The 12632-nt window shown below is 32.6% G+C and overlaps 2 protein-coding genes across 4 annotated transcripts in view; one reads left to right on the forward strand and one right to left on the reverse strand.

Moving 5' to 3' along the window:
* Nucleotides 1-12632, forward strand: part of IFT74 (intraflagellar transport 74) — a 90311-nt gene that overhangs the window by 24402 nt on the left and 53277 nt on the right. The gene's annotated exons all lie outside the window — the stretch shown is intronic.
* On the reverse strand, nt 1381-12230 carry LRRC19 (leucine rich repeat containing 19). Its single transcript, XM_024754767.1, has 5 exons — nt 12184-12230; nt 6551-6640; nt 4814-5327; nt 3964-4152; nt 1381-3440 (listed from the first exon to the last, which is right to left on the reverse strand). Exons 2-5 carry the CDS (start codon nt 6629-6631, stop codon nt 3112-3114), a joined length of 1113 nt encoding a protein of 370 aa, XP_024610535.1. The 5' UTR covers nt 6632-6640; nt 12184-12230; the 3' UTR covers nt 1381-3111.

A 12632-nucleotide genomic window follows, 5' to 3' on the forward strand; every position in this document is an offset into this window, starting at 1 on the left:
GGCTACACTGGGTATTAGTTGTGGCATGCGGGATCTAGTTCCCTGACCAGAGATTGAACTCAGGCCCGCTACATTGGTAGCACGGAGTCTTAAACACTGGACCACCAGGGAAGTCCCTAAAGTGCTATCTTAAAAATTACAAATATACTGGAAGTCTCTTCCCTTTTACAAAGAAAATTCCATATTCGTGGTGACCAAGCACTTACTTGAAAACTTCCTTTTGTTGTTGTTCTGGTTTTAGACCATTTAGCAAATATTTATCATTTACTACATATAAAATACTTTCCTAGGTACCTAAAGAATAAGAAATAATAAGCTATACCCTGTTGAGGACCTTATATAGTTTAGAACATTTAGGTCCTCATTTATTTCATCATTTATCTGAAAAGTTACGATACCCAGGTCAGATTTATAAATATTATATGTACATGTTTTATAGATATTTTATCCAAAAAAATAACTCCCAGATTATAAATTTAAGAATTGCATAGGTTTTTTTGTCTATTTGGTTCATTTGATTAAGGAAAATGTTCTTAAAATAAGGTACTTTGTCCAGAAAATGTCAGCAGTTTCAAAACTTAATATCTGTAGTTTGTAACTAAGGCTGAGTGAAATAGGTTCTACTGACCCTTTAAGAGGAAATTTAAATTAATAACAAGTTATTTTTATAAAGTTTATTTTTATATATCACAGGAGGATAGATTTATTTCATGTGTTAATCAGATAGCCAACATCTTAATAACACAAGACTTTACCTTGACTCTGAACATTCAAAGGGAGCAGGAAATGTCATACCTTGAGAAAGCAGGTATAAAAATCTTGTTTTTATTCTCTTCGCTTTTAGTACCACCATTTACTGTGGTATGAGACCATCTAGTTTATTATGTAACACCTATTTTTAATAAATTGGTTATAGTATATAGCCTCAATATGTTACTATGACACCTGTGGCTTTAATTCAGTTTCATGTGCCTGCTTGAGCTAATGATTCTCTTCCAATTCTAATGTCTACAGTTTTCTAGTTTGGTGTTAGCTAAAATCATTTATCCTTTAAAAATATATGAAATTATAATTTTAAACCCATTTATTTTTCTTTGTTTAGTCAGATATCTATTGAATACCCAATATTTAATTATAAGAGGCTTTTGAATGTAAGAGATGAAAGGTAGTTTTTGCTCATTCATAATTATATTTCATTTTACTACATTTCTCAAATATGAATATTTGCCTCAAATTAAGAAATGATATTTTGGTAAAATGATAGATTATTTAGAAAAAGATGCCTTATATTTTTAAAGTTATCTCACTCTTATAATTGAGATTGAAAACCATAACGTATAATTTACATTATCTGTTAGGAAATATTACACTTAAAACATTTATATATTTTATTGAAAACATGTTCCTATAAATACAAATACGCATTACAAATGAGTCAGTTCTTTTATTTCACAGGGTATATCATCCAAAACAGTTTTTATTTTCCTCAGTAGACATTTGAACTGAATTTACTATTGATATAACCTTAAAAATGACTATTTTTAGGATATAATGTACACCTACATTATTTTTAGTCTCTTTTTTCTAAGAAATTATCAGGTATGTACATGTGTTAAAAACTTTATGTTATAGAGAAATTTGAACATACCCAAAAATTAAATAGTGTATTATACTCCTATGCACCCATCTCCATCAGCTTTTATCCAACCCTGCTCCATCCAGACCACTAGACACTGTTCCCTTCCCTGTATAGTGATGAAGAAAATTTAAAACCCCATATTATTTAATCCATAAATATATTTCAGTGTTTTAGAGATATTCCTTTCTCTAAAAGATATGAATACTGTATACTAAATTTCCTCACGTATGGAAGGTAAAAATGATAGATTTTGTTACAGTTTTTAATGCCACTATTTGCATTAAGTTGTTAAAATTATGATTGTAGCCAATGGATTATAAGGAATTGGCAAATAATTCACTTTAGACTCTTCCTATAATAGTCTCAAGGCCAGTATTCTTCGGACCATTATTGTCCTATGAGGTATTAGCAGCCATACATCAAAGAAAAGGTTTTGTTGTCAAGGAAGTTTGGCAAATTCTTAATATTTCGCTCTTGAAGAGCAGAGAGCAGTTTAGTAAAGCCTTGGGTAGGTCCTATAGTAAAGAAACTTGTTTGACTTTGTTTAAACCCAGTATTTCCTAGTAGTTCTATAGTAGTTTTTCCATGTACCTTTTAATCCCCCATCCTGTAAATACTTCTGAATGTCTCTCTGGAAGTTAATGTTCTAGAAGACAATTTGGGAAACATTGCTCTATCTACAGCATCCCAAAGAACTGACCACGGACCAACTGAAGATTCCTCAGCCACAGCACAGAAGCATTTGAATAAAAATCTAAAGAGAGGCAGAAATAGGTATTTTAAAAAACAAGATTCATAGATGATTCCCACTTTGGAAGCCACCATATTATTCAATTGTGACAGTCATACATTTTGATGACAGTCTTTCTTTGTAACGAAAATCAAGAGATTGTGCCTGGACATTGAACCTGTGCTTTAAATCGCTACTAAATTTTCAGAAATTTGTTGTGCCAATTCAGGAAACATTTAAAAAAATTTAAAAAGCATCTTCCAATTCCATGAATTCATTCTATGGGCATAAAATCAACCTTAGCATGTTGTCAGTTTAAACTATCTCTGTTGTTCTTCACTTTGACTTGTGATAAAATTCCAAAATCTTTATTTCTTTACTGATTCCAATCAGTAAAACTTTAATATGTATTACATCACATATCTGACTAATATGAAAATCTGTTCATTTTAATTAGTGAATACTTTAGGCCTTTTCCTACTGTTATGTATGGTCCCCTGAATACTGCTGAGAATAGTAATGCTAGTATTTTAACTGTTAGCTAACAAGGAGTGGCAGTTACTGTATTTGGACCTACTTGCACAATGCCAATGAGAAGAGCATAATTTTATGATATATATGTGTGTTGCAATTAATATGATGATCTACTAGCTATAGTTCAGTATGTCATGTATCAAAATCTCCATGTCTAAACTGTGAGTGAGCTGTTAACATTTTTTAAAGAATCAAACATTGAAAGAAATTAATTTTCTTCACGTAATTCATGAGTATCTATGTATTTGTCTTCAATAAACCCATCATCATCTACCACAAATTGATGTAGTTGTTCAAATATTACTATAGTTTCTTCAGAGCTTGTGTCTGATATCTGTGGAGGAGGACTTGGATTTCTGGTAAAACTATCTTCATAGGTTTCTGCTTCATGCTCTTCCAGGCGATGATGATTGTAACTAAGCAGAAAATTATACCATACTGGACATTTGATAGCAATTGAAATGAGGAGTGAAGTCATCAGTACAGTGACTACAACACTGACAAGAAAAGTCCAGCTTTTTCCTTGAGATTCACGTTCTTAAATGGAATACCGAGAAAGAGAGGGTGGGGGTAGTTTTGTTAAATTGACAAAAATAAAATAATCATAATTACATGTCCTAATAACTCCCCAATATTGGTATTAGAAATAAATGTACATAATCTTCTTTAAGCAAAAGTTACTAAAACTGCCAAAAATAAAGATATTTCATAGTGTGGTGAAAGAATACCTTTTTTCAAAATATCTACCTGTCTTTGCAGGTATTGTTTATCCATTCACCTAGGAACATTATTGATTTATACCTGTTAAGAATTGTGACTTAACTAGTTAATACCAAGGCTCAGAGACGTTAAATATCAATAATTTGCATAACGGCATTTGACTGATAGCTAGCAGAGCCTACTTTAGAAACCCAGTGTTTTGTCGGTCTTTTCTTGGGTGGAGGAATTGTTCTTTTACATAGTTTCTAGAAATTTAAAATACCAAAAAATAATGAGAACTATCTCGGTTTATTTGGTATGCTATCCTCAGCAATATTATTATTCAAAACCAGTACATTACCTGAATTTTTTGTTAAGTTGTTCAAAAAACTATTAAATGTTGAATTGCTAATGGACTGAAAATGAATGTAAAGATCTTCAGTTATAGATGAAGGAAATTTTGAGTAGCATTCAGCCTTGTAAGGTACTGTTTTGATATTGTAGCACTTCAGTGTATCCGGATAGCTGCACATGGTGATGTTCTCATTTTCTAGGAAATTAGAAAGAATAAGATTTATTATGGAAAATAATATTATTATGGTTAATAAATTATTATGGTTAACAGCATTTTATAATTTTTTATCTAGAATTTTTTGACATATTTACCTGTCATCATTAAATATATTATAAAAAAGAAACTGTTGTATTTGCCTAGCAACACAACAAGCTAAATGCCCATTTCTGTTTATGTTATAAATGTAGCTTAAGTGCAGTATCTGTTTAGTGTTTAGTTTGTCTGTGTTAGTAATGTAAAAATGTTATGATTTAGATTATGGTGAACATCTGGAACATGGCATGTAGTTTAGAAAGTGGGGCACCTGTTTTCACCTACTCTCTGACAAGCTCTCCTAAGAAAAGGAAGTGCTTTTAAAAATTAGTCTTATATATTGAAACTGCAAACTTAGTATACAAAGTGACAATTTCATCTCATATATATAGAACATTTAATTTTCTTTTCTTCTTTTTCTTTTTTTCTGGAGAGGCAGAGGGAGAGCTTGTACTCAGCAATTGCTTTTCAGTGTTTCTTCTTGTTTCCCTTAAACAGGAGGTTTCCTTTTCTTTTAGACATGAAACAAGAGACTTTTCTGGGGTAGAACAATCCAAAATCAATCACATTTTGGTTTTGACTAATTTAAATTATGATTGCTTACCTAGTGTCACATTCGATGTGTTCAACCAGTTTTGCAAATTCAGTAGACTACAAGAGCAGTTCCACGGATTTCCGTATAAAATTATGAATTCCAGATGAAACAGTTGTGGTACATCAAGATAGCTTATCAAATTGCCTTGCAGATTCAATAGTATCAGGCTTTTTAGAGGCACAAATATATCATGATTCAGTTGAACTATTTTGTTTTGGCAGAGATATAACTGTTTTAGTTTATCTAAGCCTGTAAAGGCACCCTGTTGAATTATGTGGATGGAGTTTCTACAGATATTTAAAATTTCTAGATTGGAGAGTTTACCAAAACTATTATTATGTAGGATAACGACATTGTTCTCAATCAAATAGAGCTCGGTGAGTAAAAAATACGTCTGTAGAACTCTTGTATCTGTAACATTCAGAGTAATTTGGTTATAACTGAGGTCAAGTATAGTAACATTTTTATTGATATTTGCTGGAATCAAAGCATAATTCTTTGCAGTGAAATTACATTTGACTTCCTAAAAAGAAAATTAGAAATGCATTAATAAGGAAAAATGCTAGTAGAATTAACCAAATTTTCATATGCAGGCAATTAGACATTAGAAGGAAATACTTTTAGAAAAAAATCTACTATCTAATCTTTTTTTTTTTTTTTTTTTTTTGCGGCACGTGGGCCTCTCCCGTCGCAGAGCACAGGCTCCCGACGCGCAGGCCCAGTGGCCATGGCCCACGGGCGCAGCCGCTCCGCGGCACGCGGGAATCTCCTGGACCGGGGCACGAACCCGGGGCCCCCCGCATCGGCAGGCAGACTCCCAACCACTGCGCCACCAGGGAAGCCCTACTATCTAATCTTTTTATATTAAAATATGAAAAAGGTAAAGCAAATACTTTTTTTTTAATTGGGATGGAATGTTGAAGATTAAGGAATTCTGATATATATAATTGAGGAAGGAGATTGTAGTTTGTCATACAAGTATCTTCCAACTGTTATTAAATAATCATTACAGAAAGAAAATATTGGTATATTGCCATTTATATATGTGGAAATAAATGGTAAATAATAATTCTGTTATTTAGTATTTCAGTGTGCAAGATTGACATTTATAATGAGAAAATAATGTAAAAATGTAATTTTTAAAAATCAGAGCTACCAGCACTACATCTAGGACTATTAAATAATTAAGAAACAATATTCAATATATACCTCTATAGGGTTAACAGCTCAAAATTTGGTGTTTTAAAAGAAAATATCTTGTAACAGAAATTGAGCCATGTGTTGAGTTTAAAGAGTCAGGCAACAGGAAGAAGTGCTTTCCTTATGTGGATATAAATCCAAAGAAATAGTTCTTGTTTTGACTGTTTTTGTAGTTGAAATGTCCCCCAATAATAATAATAATGTAACAACAGCAATTTCCCTCATAAATATGTGGTTTTTTTAAACGTTTCCTACATTTTAAAGTGTGTTTTTTATGTCTTAACTAATCTACGGTTTTGTAGTGAAATTTTACGTATTTCTCCTTTAGTCAGCTTTTAAAGAACTCAGTTTTTTAAAAAATGAAGACTGCTTTTGTCAAATTAGAATCTGGCTCAGAGATCACATGTTTTGAATATACACAGCTAACTAAAGAGTTTGTTTTGATAGCTTAATTTTTTTCTTCTTTTATTACCTTCAGTATTTTACTAAATCTACACAAAGTGTACCTTTGAGAATATTTTCACTAGCTTGATTGTAAAAACTTACGATTTTAGACGTCTGGCTTTTGTCTGATAACAATAGCATGGAGAGTGGCCAAAACAAGATTGTGATGCTTGTGATTTTCATATTGCAAGCCTGACAGAAAAGAGAGTATTTATATCTCATTAGGAGACTAGAACATTAGAGATTTTTTAGGACATTTTGATTTCTATTTTTCTCCTTTTAAATCTATTTTTTCTTAAAATATATAAAATATGAAACAAGTAAATATCCCTTCACCCTCCCTGCACTCTAATCTTAAAAAACTGGAAAGCTCCTGGGGAGAATGAAAGACAGTAATTTTCAGGGTGTCTCTTTAGTTCCTAGATCTAGTGAAAGGAACTTTAAAACAATTGAAGTGGTTGTACATTTTAAAATTTTAATATATGTGCACAAAAGCAAGTCCAGAAGGATATATATTTATGTATATATACACGTTTAAGTATATGCTTATATTGCTACTTCTTGATTTTTCAGTTTTAGGCATTATCTATTGATATTATCCTTTGACTTAACACTTCGGGAGATGAGAGTCCTCAGCTTTCTTTCAAACACTCCCTACCTTCATCTTCAATGCATCAAATATATACTTACTGTCTCTTTACTCTCCGAGCATAGTCACTTGTAATTTTGGTTAGATGGGTACTCAGTGTTTATACTATCAGGAATGTATAAAGCTGTCAATGACTGAGCCCTGTTAACAGGATTATTATTCTGTTCCTGCACACTGTTTTTCCTCTAATTAATTGTCCTGGTTTTCTTTTCATGTGCTTAGGGTTTTTTTTTTTTCCTCATTAATTTATACCCAAACTCTCCCTAGCAAATCTATCAATAGTTTATGTATATTAGATAGTTTAATTTGTTTCAGTTGCTTGAAGAAGTCTCTCTTAGAGCCTGCTGCCATGCTCTGATCTAGATGAGCTGATCACTAGGCCCTCTACACAGCCGTTGACTTCCACTCTCCTTCCACCCTCATTGTAGAGACTCCCTTTTGCCCTTGTTACTGGATTCCTGTTTTCTAGAATGGCCTGTCTTGGATTACTGCCTTTTTTCCATGGAGCTTCCTGCAGGAGCTTCCTGAGAAGGTCCATAGAAGAGAATTTTTTTAGACCGTGAAAGATATTTTGGCTAGAAGTAGAACTCTAAGTAGGAAATCATCTTCCCTCAAAAGGTTGATGGCATTGCCCCATTGTCTTTGGGTTTCTAGTATAGTCGTCCCTCAGTATCAGCAGGGGATTGCTTTCAGGAGTCCCTACAGATACCAAATCTGTAGATGTTCAAGTCCCTTACATAAAATGGTGCAATATAATGAATACAGTGGACCTTTCGTATCCATGGGTTTTCCATCTGTGGGTTCAACCAACCATGACTGTATTACTGTTAAGAACTGTGATGCTGTGCCGTTCTAATTCTTTATCCTTTTATGTAACTTGCCGTTTCTTAACCCCAAAGCTTTTTCTTTGCTCTAAAGTATTGTATAGTTAGAGGTGTACAGTATAGTGATTCACAATTTTTAAAGGTTATACTCCATTTATAGTTATTATAGAACATTGGCTATATTCTCTGAGTTGTACAATATAGGCTTAATATGGATATTCTGAAATTTCATGATCCTTTTGAGAGTCTGTTTTCATTCATGAAACTGGGCAGTTGGTGGGCACTTTCAATCTGGAAACAGTGGGAAATTTTCTGAATTATTTGACTGATGGTATTGATAATTTTCTTCCTCATTAAAAAAGAAAAACCTCACTTCTGTTTCTAGAACCCCTTTAATTAGGTGTTGGATCTCCTGGTATGATTTTCTAATTTTTTATGTTTACTCTTCCACATTTCATCTCTGTGTGTTTTTGCTCTGCTTTCTGGAACTTTATCGTCAAACTCTTCTGTTAACGTTTTCTTTTTCCTGTCATCTTCTTAATTCTAAGCTCTTTTTGTTCTCTGAAAATTTCTTTTGTAGTATACTGTGGTATGAATATATTTTTTCCTTGTTTTTTCTTGTATCTCTTGTTTTCTTTTTCCTTGAATAGCCTTTGTACCCTCAAGTTGTGCTTTTCCAGTTTATTTTTATAAGTATCCTTTATGTTAGAGGTTTTCTTTTGAACTTTGTGTATCTGTTAATATTTGGTTTAGGACTTACATATAAGAGTGGGAAACGAAAAAGCTGATGGGAAACTGTGCGTTTGTGTGGTTCTTATTAACTTCGCTATTATTTTTTGGCCACACCGCATGGCCTTTGGGGTCTTAGTTCCCTGACCAGGGATCGAACCCGTGCCGCCTGCAGTGGAAGCGTGGAGTCCTAACCACTGGACCACCAGGGAATTCCCAGTTCTTATTAACTTTAGATCTTACTGTAGAGTGACCTTAATGGACTGTTTTTTGGGGGAATACCTAAATGTCATTATCTTTAGATTGTTTCTCTTGGGCTGCTTGGATTCCCCAAAATGACATTTTTAATCTGCCTGAAAAGGTGAGGCCAAGTAGCCAGCATTCTGAGAGCTCAGTAGTGGAAAAGTTGAGTTTACCTCAGTAATTAGTATGTAAACTTTAACTTACTCTCCCTGCTTTTGGCATAACGTCCCTGCAGTCACTTGTGCCTAGTGCCCAGATTCTGTTTGTTTTATTTTCCCCAGAGCAAAAAAACAGAAGCCTTATTTTTCTGCTTAGGTAGGAGAGGGCCTTTACCTGGCTGGGCAGTGTCAGGGAGAAAGACTTTCAACTATGTTTCAGCCCCTCCTTTTCTACTTCTAGAATATTTGGTACTGCCAATCTCTGGGCCGTCTAGGGATTCTGCAGTGTAAATCAAGTGGCTTCTAAGCTTTCCCCACTGCTGGCTTGGGAGAATTTTGCTTTCCCAGTCAGTTTGCCCTTAACTTTTAGCTTTCTAGTTTCTAGATTTTATTGCTGTTGTTTCCTCTTCCATTCTTTTTGTCTTTATGAGTTTATATACTTCAAATTACCTTTTATTTTCATTTTAGTAGGGTTTTGGACAGGAGTCAAAGTTAGTGGGTACATTCAACATGCCATGTTTAACTGGAAATTGCCATTTATTTCAGTAATTCTTCTTACTATAAGTACTTTCCATTTAGTCATTTTATTCATGACCTTGATATTTCTTATTTTTATTTCTGTTTTGTTAAAATCAACATTAGAAACTGCTGCATAAAGCAACTATTCTCCAATAAAAATTAATTTTAAAAAGATCTATTCAAAAATAAATAAATAGGGACTTCCCTGGCGGTCCTGTGGTTAAGACTTGGCCTTCCAATGCAGGGGAGTGCAGGTTCAATCCCTGGTCAGGGTGCTAAGATTCCACATGCCTTGCAGCCAAAATACCAAAACAGAAAACAGCAGCAATATTGTAACAAATTCAATAAAGACTTTAAAAAATGGTCCACATCAAAAATAAATAAATAAAAAATAAATAAGAAACTGCTGCAAACAAATGATCTGTTTGAAATGATATGAATATGTCCTGTTACTATCATCCTTAGTGGTTAAAATTTAGTCTTTTGAGCCTTCTTATTGCACTTGTTACAATTAGTTGCTTATGATTTTTTAGGAAAATTTATTCCACGAGAGCAGGAGGTAAGAAACTACTCGGTGAGCAAGATTCATTTCAAGTTACTAAAGTCTGTTGCTGCATTAGCAATGAGGAATTTATTGTTATGCGAGTATTGGTCTGTTCTAGTTAACTTCCTCATTGCCTTCCATCTGATGATCTGTTTATGTTTATTCCTTTTCCACTTTCTTTCTTTACATGGCTAAATCAAAGTTTGAAGAAAAAGCCACTGTTCTCCTAGATTTTACAATTTGAATGTAGATCATAATAGAATCCCTTTTAGAGTCAGAAATGAATTCAAGCTATCACTTATTCCAGACCACTGCCTACAAAAGGAGATCCCTAAATCATAAATAAAAGGTAGTTTACCTGTATTTAGTGATTTCTAGGAATAAGTATGCAACCTCTCCAGTGGCTTGTTTCAGTATTTCTCAATGGTGTAGTGAAATTCTTCCTGATGTTTTTGTAGGATGCCCATGTGGGTAGGGCAGTGATAAAGGAAAAGAGCTTCTTTTTTTTCCCCAAGAAATAAATAGGATAAGGATGAATAAAGGAAGCAGATAGGCTACAAAGAAAATTAACTAAACTAAAGAGTTTATGTGGAATAGAAGCAGCCGGAGAAGGTAATGGAGGTCAGGTGGGACTGTGAGACTTGTGAAAATGGAGACAGAGGATTGTCTTGTATTTATTATCTTTATCATCTGTGTTATACTAATAATTGTCTTCTCCAGTATGCTAAAGTGAATAAAATCGTAAGGGTTAGAAAAGGAATCTTTTTTTTTCCTTCTATTTGATAAATTTTAGAGTTAGAAACTATATATACTTAGAGCTTAAGGTAGATTCTGTACAAGAAAGCAGTCAATAGATCTAAACCATTATTAGGTCTAAAGCTATGAAATGCATTGATTGAGCTGCAAGGTCCATGGGGCTTTTCATATATTTGTACATGTTTTGAGAGGGGAAAGATTGAAAGATGGGGTAGGTGGATGTTGACCATCACAACACTAAATAGACAAATCCTTAGACAGCAACATTTGCTAGCTTTATTGGCTATCTTGAAGACATCAGATTGGCAGAATAACTAGCCGATAGTTTATGCAGAAATTGTTCTTGAGTCAGTTTACCCTATTTAAAAAGTTGATTTAAAAGGAAACAGCTATTATTGCCTTTTTCTCCCTTTGGATTTTTTTCTCAATTTGATATTTATTTTGAAATGATATGTGGGCTTGAATTTAGTGATTAAAAAATAGAGAATAAATGGAATACCCGTTTTTTTAAAAACTATCTTACAAAATTAAGTGCCCTTTTATATAGCCTATAACCTATATTACAGAAAAAAGATTTTCACAAAAGGAAATGGTAGATATTAAAAAAGAAACAATGTTCTTCTTAGTGCAGTTTCAAGTACAAGTTTCTGAGAAGTTTTTGGTCGTGTACTTTATATGACTATTTTATACCATGAAATAAAAAAATACTGCAATTATTTTGGTTTTGTTAAATAAAATGTATATACTGTAATAGTTTTGTCATTAAATATTTTAGATATTTATACCAGAATTCAATGTATTTGGAGTAAGGTATTAATAATTCACAATTAACTTATCTCTTGTAATTTTATAGAACTTTTTTTTTCAAATTTAAAAACTTTTATAATGGAAACTATCAAGAAAAAACCTCTAAGTAGGATAGTCATTGCACAGTTTCACCAATTATCGCCTGGTAGTCAGTCTTTTTTCATCTTACAAATTTGTTTTTAAGTTAATATCACTTCAAAATGCTCTGTGATTAACATAGTTCAAAATAAAAAGATCTTATAAATTTGATTGGTTAGATGAAACCTTTTTTTTTCCAAAAGAAAAATAATTAATTTTTATTATGTTATCAATTTATTTGGGAAAGATTTTTTGGCCATGTCCCAGGTTTATATTTCTAAGGTAGATCTTGTGAAAAATACAATCATATTTTCTTCTCTTTCATCACTTATTAGAGACAGAGATTTCTTTATAGACTTAACAAGTTTAAATATGATTTAAAAAAATTCAACAGTAATCACTGAACCTATAAATATATAGGATCTTACCTTTCCTTTTTTCTTTTGTCTCTGAGACTGGTGTGTAAGGAATGTACTCTCTTTCTGCCACACCATTAAAAAAAAAAAAGAATGTCATATGATTTTATTTCACTTTGTTTTAACCTTTGTACCGTGAACAGGTGGAAAAAACAAAACAGAAAGAAACTAGACTTCCTTAGCAAAAGATTGACTAGAAGAATAATTTCTTAAAGTCATCTTTGACTTTTTTAGTGTAAAAACTAAGGTGACTTGCTTAACCTTTGTGATTCTTAATTACTCTTAAAAAATTTAAATATTAACAAATTTACTTTGTGAGTTAAAGTATATAATATTGAGAATGCATAATTTGAAAGATACATTGCTAAAGTGATTTAAGTGTTGATCCTAAAGGTATTTTGTATTTTGAAAGATTCAAGTTGAAAAGATTCCACCAAGTTTTGTATTCCACTGAGTTTCAA

This window comes from Neophocaena asiaeorientalis, unplaced genomic scaffold, assembly GCF_003031525.2.
Source record: "Neophocaena asiaeorientalis asiaeorientalis breed wild unplaced genomic scaffold, Neophocaena_asiaeorientalis_V1.1 scaffold379, whole genome shotgun sequence".
Lineage (NCBI taxonomy): Eukaryota > Metazoa > Chordata > Mammalia > Artiodactyla > Phocoenidae > Neophocaena > Neophocaena asiaeorientalis.

Coding starts and splice junctions, on each gene's coding strand:
- LRRC19 (XM_024754767.1), bottom strand. CDS start 6,631: ATGAAAATCACAAGCATCACAATCTTGTTTTGGCCACTCTCCATGCTA. Junction 4,153..4,813: donor CACATCGAATGTGACACTAG/GTAAGCAATCAT, acceptor CTAATTTCCTAG/AAAATGAGAACATCACCATG. Junction 3,441..3,963: donor CAACTTAACAAAAAATTCAG/GTAATGTACTGG, acceptor ATTCCATTTAAG/AACGTGAATCTCAAGGAAAA.